The sequence below is a fragment of the Trematomus bernacchii genome, unplaced genomic scaffold, assembly GCF_902827165.1.
Source record: "Trematomus bernacchii unplaced genomic scaffold, fTreBer1.1, whole genome shotgun sequence".
Lineage (NCBI taxonomy): Eukaryota > Metazoa > Chordata > Actinopteri > Perciformes > Nototheniidae > Trematomus > Trematomus bernacchii.
Window position 1 is genome coordinate 1,825,642 of NW_022987910.1, and position 12,262 is coordinate 1,837,903.

Sequence of the window (12,262 nt, forward strand, 5' to 3'; positions counted from 1 at the left end):
TATGAGAAGTAGAGAGAGACAAGATTTAGAAGAATGAGTAGTAGTAGTAATAACCTTATTTTTCAATATACGATCCAAGTTTTTAGGATTTAAGTGAAAGAGGCAAGAGCAAGGACCCAAATATAGGTGAAGATGCACAGCGTATCTACGTCAATGCAGTCTTATTTGATATATAGTTGGGGAAAGTATATTTTAGCATAATCTTGACTAAAACAAACAGATGCCATTCAAGTACACTTGAATATGGCTATTGAGACCACACCCCCTACAGGCACTGTGCATTCCTCCATCACATGCACAGATGATTTCGAGAAGACTGGATCACACTTTTGAGCCCAAAGCACAAGACAAATGAAGCCACATCTTTTCATTTAACATTTTGAATGGGACTTTGTGGGGATTTTTGGATGGGGGGTGCATTTTTGTTCATTTTTTAATGAGTGGGGTTGGGGGGGATGAGTAATATTGAACTCAACATTCCTGTTTTCGTCCTTCAATGAAACAAATAATTGTTCAATAAAATAATTAAAACTTGTTCTGTTCTACTTAAAAAAAAAAAAAAATCTGTTGAAATGTCATGTTTTTTGTTTAATTTTGCATCGAATATTTCCAAAATTCCCCAGCTTAACTTCCCATGGAAACTTTCCGGAAATGTTCCGCCCCTTTGCAACCCTAGTTGCGTGTACTATAGGTCAGCTGTGAAGTCTTTAATATCCAACAGGGTCTGGTTATTTCCTAGCTGACTCAAGTCAATTGGAATTGTCTTTTATAAAATACTATTCTTGATGTAGTACTTTTAAAGCAGGCCTGATATACAATTAACAATAAAAAGTGCAAACATTACGCTTAAAAACTAATAGGCCAATAGAGATAGAATAAAAATCAAATATTAGTCCAGGTTGCTCAAAGATTTGTACATACTTCCTCTCCATGTAATGCAAATTTAGCTGTAATAGGGATTAAAAACAAAAACTATTTAATGAGAGAAAAACAAGTAAAGCACATTTCGAGCACATAAACACACAACTCAGCAGCTCCATCAGTTTGACTTTATTAATCTGTCCAATCGTCATATAATTTCAATGGCTTGATTTTATAGGTCGTATGCTTTCAGCCTATTAAACAGTCGAGGATGGGATCCATTTATGATTAATCCTAAAACAAAGAAAGTATATTGCCAGCTATATGTATATAGAATGAGTCATTTATAACGAGATGCTACAATTTCAGGTATCCTGTTTGAATTAACACATTGTCAAAATATTTGGAAAAATGTTTTATTGGCACCTCAGTCTATTGACAAAACCTTTTCATCATCAATTATCAGAAATGTCATCTGAATTGCAAAGATCCTGAATTGTTAATAGTTTCCTGAATTAATTTTAATGCTTATAAATCCTACCTTGGTTTGAGTAAACATTGGCAACATAAAAAAAGCTGACACTTAGTGACATAAGATGATTTACATTAAAGCACATGAAAGTATTTCAAGTATCTCAAAGAGACAACACATTTTCACAGGACAGACCATCTCATCTCTTCCCTTTTCTTTATAACACCAGACTTTCAATATGAAAAGCAGTAAATAATTTACTTAGTTTTTAAAAAGGATATCAAAGTCAACTCGACATTACATTGCAAGGTCTGCACCTTAAAGTCGTGGCTTACGCAGAGTTGATATTTCTATCAGTTGTCAGGCAGCAAAGATCATACATGTATCAAAGCACATACAAAAAGATTAAAACAGAGGTGCTACGGCACCCAGTGACACCAGTTAGATAACCCTCGGTTCCAGATGATGAAAGGTTTTTCTCTCAGCCGCAATATAAACATTAGGCGCAGTGAAAAGGTTATTTTAAATCACCTTTAAACCTGAATCTTCTTGTCATTCCATGGACGGTTTGTGTGAGGTTCGTGTGCTTTCTTTAGAGTCGGCTCAGAAAAATTACATGAGATATCAGAGCAGAGCAGCATCCACCGCGATAATACTTTTGCTATTCACATACATACATACTTAAATAAACCTAAACAAACATATAATTACATAGAAAAACCCAACATAAAGCCACTTTTGCTCCACAATTTTGAAGACATGACATATAAAAGGACAAAAAAAAGGCAACAATTTTCGAATGACACGGGACTGTGCTGTGAGAGGAGAGACGGTAACACCTCACATCTTCTCTTAATCGTCTTTTAGCATGTGTTGTTCAGCTCCATGCATACATGGAGTGGGTCTTATTATCCAAAAACTGTGGGCCGTTGTGGGTTACATCCAAGTCCAGCTCCTCTGATGTGTGTGATTCTACAGGCGGTGATATGGAGTTCAGACAGCAAAGTCCATCTATTACAAATGAGTGTGTGGATTTTATCTGATCAGGTGGTAGGTGAGCCAGAACATGAAGAGGGGCTGAGCTCCTGCTATAGACATGGTGAGGTACATCCTCAGCTGGTTTCTGGATCCTCTCACCTGCCTCCCCTCCGCCGCCGCCTCCGATAACAGCTTCAGACGTAGGGTTCGGATCTGAGGAGGGACACGTTGGAGACAATCTTTATATCATATCTAACTGAGGGTTAGACTAGGTTTCTAACTGAGGGTTAGACTAGGTTTCTAACTGAGGGTTAGACTAGGTTTCTTCTACAGGAACAAGTCCTGTTTCTCGCTCGAGGCCAGAAAAAGGCTAGTCACTGTGACCTTTTTACCTTTGCTGGACTATGGGGATTTGATTTATATGAATGCACCTGCCAATTGCCTGGTCAAGTTAGATGCTGCGTATCACAGTGCACTGAGATTTGTGACAAACTGTAAAGCATTAACCCATCACTGTACCCTGTATGCAAGGGCTGGTCTGCCTTCACTAACTGCACGGAGGCTCAGTCACTGGTACATTTTTATATATAAAGCCATGTTAGGGAAACTTCCATCCTACATCTGCTCCCTGATCTCACGGCGAACTGTAAGTGGCTACTGCCTGAGATTGCATGCTGTGGTTTTATTAAATGTGCCAACTGCTAGGACTGTCTTAGGGAAAATAGCATTTAGATGCGCAGCTCCACTGTCCTGGAATAGTCTGCAATTGAAATGGAAACTGAGCAATCTGGTGCCACTCAATGTTTTTAAAGCTCGGTTGGATGCTACTCAATCGGAAGCTGTTGGTACCTGTGCATGTGGATAGTATGTAAATTGTAATCCCTGTAATGCTAATGTATGATGTCCTTTTTGTTGTTCTGTTTATGTTTTTAATGTTTCATGTGGAACCTACTTGAGCAGGTCTCCCTTGAAAAAGAGGTCAATGATCTCAATGGGATACAACCTGGATAAATAAAGGTTTGAAATGAAATGAAATGAAATCAACCATTCAAAAACAACATGCATATAAGTGAGCTGACCTCTCCAAATAGTAATACTGCAAATAGATAGGACAAAAAGACTCCCAATATCATGCAGTCCGGCATAGCAAGGACCTCAATAACAAACGTAATACATATATAAATATGTCTTTTGATGGCTAGTTCTATGTATGTTAGCCATGTGAAGGTACAGGGAGGATAATTTTTGCATTAAAATGTAGATGTGAGCTTAACAGGGAGCAGAAAGAATGGTAGAAAGCTTTGGAGGGTGAAGGGGAGGGTGTCAAGCGTGCAAGAATGACATTTTTCCCAGAATATTTAGTTTTATGCAGTGACAGGCATCTAATATAACTCTCCTGTGCAGCAGACACCTGTCCTCAATTATTTGTAAACAGGAAATCTGTCTATTAAAACAAATTATTTCAAGCCTCTGATGTTAATAGATATTGCTCCTTACCATGAAGACAAAGATGGCAGCGCAGCACCACAGCAGAGAGAGATAGTACGCTGGCCGACCGAACAACAGGCCTGACACAACGCCTACGATCATCCTGAGGAAACAGAGGGGAGACACACAGTCACAGGTTAGGCATACAATACACAGATCATTAGTGTTAAACTAAGAACATTTAAGAGATGTTGTGTTCGAAGCATTGTTCTAGTGAAAATAAGCCAATAAAAAAAAATGAGCAAAATGAAGAAATACAAGTGAAGAGAGAAGAAGAAAAAACATAGAAAGATGGTGTACACACCCAACATATTTATATCCAGAAAAGGCCAGCAGGTCAATGGTGGTGAGGTCAGTGTTGACGGTCACCAGGTAGAGAGACAGCAGGACTGCCAGGACTTCCATGATCAGCCACACCAACGCCGAGCTGGCCTGAACCCCCAGCAGCTCCGGGGAAAACCTGAAGGTGCACAGAAAGATACAGTCTCTATACATGTACATACTGTGAACTCATTACATCATTATCTATTAGCAAGCTGAAGTGGCTATAAAAGGCTTTGAGCATAAGTATATAAAACCATTTTCATCCACTAGATACATGTTGATATTTTGCAAAAACCCTGAAGTTGAAATCCTGTTTTTAACTCATGATATTGTGAGTTCTTTGAAGGTGTTGCTATCCTTTAGCCGACAGAAGGCAGTTTTTTTTTTTTTAAATGCCTTTTGCACTGTTGATGTGCATAAGAAAGTAAAGCTAGCCATACAATTAGGAAGGCATAGAAACCTAACCGCCAATACTCAATGCTTAGATACATTGTTAGACTAATATCTCTTTTCCAACCAGATAGGAGGACCAGGGTTGTATGTACTTGTTCTGTGTGCCGAGGGCCAGTCCGGCCACCAGGACGTATGTGATGAAGGCCATGGCGGGAATGTAGAGATCAGGAGCGTTCACATCGAAGCGCGGAGCCACAGGAGTGTCCTGCTGGTAGCTCACCTCCCAGTTCTACAACACACAGGATCACACACTTAAAACATGCTAAATTGTTACTGAATTCATTGTAGGATAAAGCATGTAGTATGGTAGAATAGATTCCTGTAACTGTATTACCTTTTCAAGGAATTTAAACTACGGGCAGAACTAGAAAATAAGTGTTTTCTCTCAACATGGAGCATTTAAGGAAAGCCCTTATAAGCTCAAAGGAAACAAATCTGCACATTTTCACATAGAAACGATTATGTCCACCGGCGCAGGCATAACATTTATTTGTAGCAGGACTTACCTCATGCATGTAAGGGAAAACAAGAAGGCCCAGCTTCTTCCCCACGTACACAGTATCCACGGCAAAGTAATATTTCAGCTTAGAAATTGGAATGAACCGGTCCAGCTGAAACATAGAGACATACACACGTGCATTATTCAGACAGCTTTTGCCTTGACTTTATATATCGCCAGGCGTTTGATACCATTTTGAAGATCCCCTTTGTCATAAGCAATGCTATGAAACATTAATGACTCAGTCTTACATTCTTGTCCACCATTTCCCTCCCCTGGGAGGCCAGTGAGCTGCCATAAGCCATCGCCAGGTTAGACATTGGGTCTGACAGGAGGGACTGGCCGGAGAATCCTGCTGCTTGAAGCCCAGCCTGCTGGTTACTGCCAACAGGACACAAGAACATGTATTAAGTATAGGAACATAATGTGTCATAGGGCTAATAAAACACAAACATATAGTCAACTTTATTGGGAGGAGTGACGATACAAAAAACAACTGCAAAGCTGAATTCAAAGATAGTAAATTAGTTGGCGTGACGTTATCACAGTAGCCTGATTTTGTATCGGACACGTTAATTCAAAACACAAATGGACAGTATATCCTAAAACAGTTTAATATCCAGCCTAACTTCAGACTGTGTCCCACCTGTATCCTGCCTGTGGTCCCGCTGCAACTCCACTCGTATCCTCAAACAGCTGGCTGCCATCTGTACCATCCATTGAGCTGTTGTCCATATGCATATTAGGCTCTGTATGGAGAAACAGACCGGTAAGAGATATTTCAAACAAAAGGAGTAGATTTGGACCTCTCAAATCAAAATAGAAGGGGATGCAAATATTTGGTAGAAAAGTAAGCAAAGCAAGCAAAGCCAAGGCAGCCTCGATAACTTCTTAGAAACCAGCATGCATCACTTTTTATGTCCTTCATATAAATCTGATCTTCAAATGCAGTGACATCCAAGACCAGTTATTCCGTCTGCCCTTCCTGTGGACATGCTGATAGATTATTTTTAACATGCAAAACTTTCAAACTTTCTTTTTTCAAACATAATTATTTCCTTTTTTTGTATTCTTATTCAGTCTGACAGCATATAACAGACATTAAGAACTTTGAAATATACATGGACCTCCGTTGGTTAACTACTACACACCAAAACAGTTAAGGTATTGCTTACATAGTGGTAAACATCAGCATATTTAATGCACCACTGCTTCAGCATCATGTTTAATCAAAATACAAATCAAGATCAGAGTTTAAGGATCAATTATTTGTATGATTGTGCACCAAAGGCCAGTGAAGGCCCTGTGCAGAAGAAAGAGCTCTTTATATCCATTCCCTCGGGAGTAATAATAACCTTATCACACATGTATCACTAGGCCAGATTACATCACACTTTAGAAGCCACTTACAGTTTCAGTTTGAACCTCCCTTTCCAGATAATCCTAATAGCAATGTATGTATGACGGATAGATATAAAACCTACAGAATGATAGGCAGTGGCGAAACGTCACTGAGTCAATTTACTCAAATACTGTACCAACAATAACAACAAACAAGAACCATTTTGAGGGACTTGTATACTTTATTTGAGTCTATCAATTTATCAATGCTTTTCCCCCCCACCACAAATCAGTAGTGTACCAAATGTAAAAGTACGTATTGTGAAAATGAGTCCATTTCAGAATAATATATATTATATGTTTTTATAAGTATTGATGCATCAATGTGTTTATCAAAGTTACTAAAGGTGCAGATAGCTTTAAATACTTTGTATTAGCTTTAAATAGCTTGTGAATTTACTCCAGATGAGACTAAAGTCTTGTTTTAGTGTTGATTATATTTCACATTATTAATCCAAATCGGCAAAGCTACTAAAGGTATTAAATACATGTAGTGGAGTACTTTTAGTACACAATATACCTCTAAATTGTAGAGGGGTAGAAGTACAAAGTAGCATCAAATGTAAATACTCAAGTAAAGTACAAGTCTCTCAAAATTGTACTTCAGTATCGTACTTGAGTAAATGTACTTACTTTCCACCTCTGCTAACCAGTAACCATTATAAATGTATACAGTGTTTTAGGGCTGTGCGATTATGGCAAAAATCATAATCACGATTATTTGGGTCAATAATTGATATCACGATTATTAAATACGATTATTCATTGACTTTGAAAAAATCCATTTAATGAACTTTAAAACAAATAATAATTTGAACAGTATCTTTTTAACTGTTGATTACCCTGAACGTATAATTCAACTGAAAAACCAATACAAAAATAAATGATACATTTAAATAAATAATATCAAAATAATAAATACCAATCAACAAGATCAACAAATATTTTGGAGCGCACTTCCCCAAGCTACTAAACATATATAAATATGATAAATACAAATAAATGAGACCAAAATTAATTAGATCAAATATGTTGCACTGTCACAACCTAGCAAAGCTAAATAATTGTTTTTTTCGATTATGTTGTTTTCGTAATTGTGGCAGGCCAAAATCGTAATTGCGATTAAAATACGATTAATTGCACAGCCCTACAGTGTTTATTAATAGTTTGTGGACAAGCTAACAGCTACTAACATTAACTCACCATTTATTAAACAGATAATATATCTCAGATTGGCTAACGTTAGACTGGTGGACTTTAACAGAGGACTGTTTTTGAGTCTCTGTTTTTACAAGTTGTTATATATAGCTAGTTGTTAGCTTCAACCGGCTGGAACCAGCAACACCTCCACTCAGTTCCGTTTACACTGCAGAGAGCTAGCAAGTACAGAATGTGCAATGCAGGCGTTAGCTAATATTAAAAGCTGAGTTGATTGACAAAATCACGTACGTAACTTACGCTGTCTGAACCCACTTTGAGTTGCAGTATAATCCATTTGGACCGTTAGGATTGCAGCAATAGATGCAGGTTCACAGACTCCACTACGATGCAGATGCTACTAGTTAGCAAGCTACGGGGCGAAGAAGAACATCTGACACGGAAACTGTTTCTGCTTCTTCTTCTTTAGTTTAAATTACACACCTCAAACCAACATGAAAGGTTAATACCGCCACCTACTGTTTCCCAGCGTCACAGGATAAATAAATAATTCCTAACTTTTTTTATTTATTTAAAACATCCAGAGGTGGAAACAGTACTCAGATCTTGTTACTTTTGTATACTGCAGTGCATTTTACTGCAGGTGCGACTTTAGTCATTTTTAAGTGTTGTTTTTATTTCACATCATTATTCCAAATCAGCAAAGTAACTAAAGGTACAAAATAAATGTGCACGATTTGCCTCTGAATTGTAGTGGGGTAGAAGTACAAAGTAGGATCAAGTGGAAATACTCAAGTAAAGTATAAGTAGGCCTATCTCAAATTGGACTTAACTACAGTATTTGAGTAAATGTACTTAGTTACTTCCCACCTCTGCCTTATAATTTCTTATATTTCTACTACTAGTTGTGTTTTTATTCATGTATGTTTTATCAAACATCCTTACATTGTTGTGAAACTTTACTTTTCACAGTGTTATTGTAATTCAGCAAATGTTATTAATTGTAGGCTACTTGTACGCAATTGTTATGTACTTGTACTTTATATTCTTTTTTGTGTGCTAGTTTTTGCTTCTACAGCACATTTCAGAGGGAGACATCTTACTGCAATCCATTATAGACCCAGCTCCACTTCTAACTACAACAAAAAAAGTACTGATTACATGTTAATAAATTAAATATTAAAGTTTCATAAAAAAAAACACTGTCAAGGGCCATTCTCCATAATAAGAAAGCTTTGCTTAGTTTTATATTACCAGTATATTGTGTTGCTTCGTCATTTATGGTCCCTGCATGATTTGCAGGTTTTGTTTGATTGACTTTGTTTTCTTATGTGTCACTGAGGGATTTTCCACACACAGGCGTAACATCTATTTTTGAAACACAAGCAGCCACATTCCTGTATCTAGGAGTTACACAACAGCGATAAACATTCAATAGCTCATTGACATTTTTTTTTCTTTCTATAGGACAGAATAAAAATGTAAATACTATAAGTCTGCAATCACACTGGTTCTTGTTGTAAAGAAAACAAAAATGCGGGTATCCATGTGTGACTAATTGATACCCCACAACCAAAAAAGTGACATAATAAAATGGGTCTCATCATCAGACTGAATTATCAACAATTATTTGATGGATTGATTTGAAATGTGTTGCACACATTAATGTTACCCAGAAGAAAGAGAATAGTAGAGAATAACTTCATATGAGGGCTTCTCCAATACTCACTTTTTGCTGTTTCTCTATGTAACCTTTTATTTAAAATCATTTAAAAATATTTCAATTTTTTCTTCTCAATAAGTTCCTAGAAAAAAAATCATGTTAATCACCCTCTTATGGGTAATACACGCCTCCTTGCAATTGTCCTACATTTATTTCCTGGAAACATTTGGATATTATTACTTTCGGTTTATAGAATGTGTGTCATACTCGAGTGTTGACATTTACACAAGGGAGATGGAATGCTGCCAACAAAAAAACAAAGAGGTAAACACACGTACTTTATGTTACTCCGAAGAGGATCAGATGTCATGAGCCTGCCTGAGAAGATAGAAGTGGTTTCCATGTTCGAGTGTGTGGACTCCACATCTGTAAAACCATGGCCCTCAGTGTTCAGAGACAGACAGAAGTCAGAGGCAGACAGACGGCAAGGAATCAAAATACAGGTAAGTGCCCCTTAAGGCCATGTATTATTTTGTTCAATACTTATATTTTAAGTGTTTGTTTGATCTTTTCTTATTTCAGCCATTAAATACCATTGAATTGTTGAAAAGAAAATACAACTCAAAGATCTGTCTGAAAAAAAAAAAAAAGTATGCAGGTTACTGCTTTTTGAAGAATTTCTATAGATCATCAGCTTATCAACAGATATATCATTTGTAGATGTTGATATATTTATAGTTCTAGTGATAAAGATCCTAAAATAGAAAATATATTGAAGAAATCACTGCCATAGCCAACCACTAAAAGGGATTCTCACATTGTTTTGTAGGTCTTGACCCAAATGAAGAAATATGAATGGTGCTTATTGGAAAGACAGGAAATGGGAAGAGTGCATCGGGAAACACCATCCTAAATCGAAAGGCTTTTACATCAGTTCTCTCTCCGTGTTCTGTGACGTTGGAGTGTGAAAAGGCCAAAGGTTGCGATCATTGACACACCAGGAATTTATGATACAAAGTACAGAGAAGAAGAGGTGGTCAGAAAGCTGAAATAATGCATCTCTTTCTCTGCTCCTGGTCCCCATGCGCATTGTGGTCAAGTTGGGCAGATTCACAGAGGAAGAACAGAAAACTCTCGAACTCCTGCAGCAGGTGTTCGGTGACAAAGCTGCACATTACTCCCACCCTGGTCCTGTTCACTCATGGTGACCTCCTGGGACTCACAAGGTTTGAAGACTTTTTCAGAAAAAGTAAACCGCTTAGCAACTTGATTGCGAAATGCAACGGTCGGTATCATGTCTTAAATAACAGAGTTCCTGAAAACTGTCAGGTCCCTCAGCTGCTTGCAAATGTAATAGGTATGGTCTGTGATAATGGAGGAACATTTTACACAAATGAAATGTTCCAAGAGGCTGAGCGAGCGATCTGAGAACAAGAAGAGAAGATTAGGAAGGCCAGTGCCGAGCAGAAACACAGAGAAGAAGAAAAACGGAGGTTAATCTTTGAAGGCGAACAGCTGCAGAAAGAGTTAAAGTCTCTTGATAAAGACTATCAAACAAAATCAAGAGAGAAGGCTGAGAAGAAAAACAAATTCATTGAAACTGGCATGATTGTAACAACTGCTGAAGTGGGCGTTGCAATCGGTGCTGCAGCAGCCTCTGTTGGAGGTCCAGTTTGCATCGCCATAGGAGCAGTGGTGGGGGGGGGGGGGGTGTTGTTTGGGCTGTGGTGGAGGTCTTGGCACCAGCTGCAGTAAAAGCTTTGGAAAAAAAATGTACTGTACAATAATTTAAATGTATACTGCTTGATCAAGCCAGTGTGCAGAAGAAAAGGAAAGTACGGAAAAAGAACACTTCAAAATGTGTAACTCAAGGTCCTGCAGATACTTAATACATACTTACAAATAGTGTAACTTAAAGTTGCACTAATCAATATTAAATATAAACAATGAAATAAACCTACAGATAATTATCACAGAAATCTGCAGGTCCCCTCAGCTTGACAAAACATTTTAGCTTCATTGTTTTGGTTTATCAACCTGTGGCTCCATCGCTCATGTTTTCATTGAAAATTATCTTATAAATCCCCTGTACTGTACCTGTTCATAATTCTGTCCGCTAAAGATCCAGGTTTATCCCTCAGGTGTTGGTGGAGACCAAACCAGAGCTAAAAGTGTAGTGAATATTGGATTTAATATGTTGTGTTAGAAACATGACTCCGAATGAAGATTATGCCTCTTCTCAATGTGTTAATAGGCAATACATTAATGAACCTTCAATGCAATTTTTAAAACAATATACTACAGTTTCTGAGTAACTTCGCTGGTATTTTGTAGTGGATATAACTTTGTTAAAATGTTTTACTTTGTGAGTTCCCTCAACAGTAAACCAGATTTGCGGACAGTGCAGTGAGAGCAGACAAAGAGCAGCTTTTGGTATTTGAGCATCTGTTCGTATGTGTGCATGTATCTGTGTGTGAAGCCTTTGGGGAGGCAAGTAACAGTCAGTCTTTTTTTAGTATATATGTTTTTCTATCTATGTCAAAAATCTGTTATAGGCAGATGGGAAGTGGATGTGTAAAGAATTGTTCATAATGAGCAGACACACAGAAACGCTGCAGGCAAATGAAACAGTCAATTGTACAAACTGTTTGATAATAGATAAATAAATGTGAAAAAATGAAAGAAATACCTGTCTTTTTATCTATCCACATTTGTCCTCTGTCTCTTTTGTTCAAAACCACTTAGTGTCTCACTCTCTCTGCTGACAGCTGTACTCACCAGCCCTCAGGGAGAATGACCATCTCTCCTAAAATGGACTGTACTGTGCGTAAAGGGGACAAACATTGCTTTAAAGCAGCGCTGACTCACATGCACATGCCTACACACTCATATAGGGCATACAAATGTGCAGTGTTTTTCTCGCTCTTAATGCTAACACACACACAAAGTCCCCAACATGAACTAT

The 12,262-nt window shown here is 37.7% G+C and overlaps 1 protein-coding gene and 1 pseudogene across 3 annotated transcripts; one reads left to right on the forward strand and one right to left on the reverse strand.

The window, feature by feature from the left end:
- Positions 1–1,035: 1,035 nt before the first annotated feature.
- Positions 1,036–8,082, reverse strand: yif1b (Yip1 interacting factor homolog B (S. cerevisiae)). Of its 3 annotated transcripts, none has more exons than XM_034115289.1 (8): positions 7,950–8,082; positions 5,722–5,824; positions 5,327–5,456; positions 5,083–5,187; positions 4,669–4,805; positions 4,104–4,259; positions 3,809–3,902; positions 1,036–2,524 (listed from the first exon to the last, which is right to left on the reverse strand). In XM_034115289.1, exons 1-8 carry the CDS (start codon positions 7,969–7,971, stop codon positions 2,369–2,371), a joined length of 903 nt encoding a protein of 300 aa, XP_033971180.1. In that variant the 5' UTR covers positions 7,972–8,082; the 3' UTR covers positions 1,036–2,368. The 3 variants fall into 3 exon arrangements, with proteins under 3 accessions (XP_033971180.1, XP_033971179.1, XP_033971178.1); XM_034115288.1 differs by having other exon boundaries at positions 7,935–8,082; XM_034115287.1 differs by having other exon boundaries at positions 7,926–8,082.
- A 1,651-nt stretch (positions 8,083–9,733) lies between these two features.
- Positions 9,734–11,906, forward strand: LOC117470551 (annotated as a pseudogene).
- The last annotated feature ends 356 nt before the right edge of the window (positions 11,907–12,262 follow it).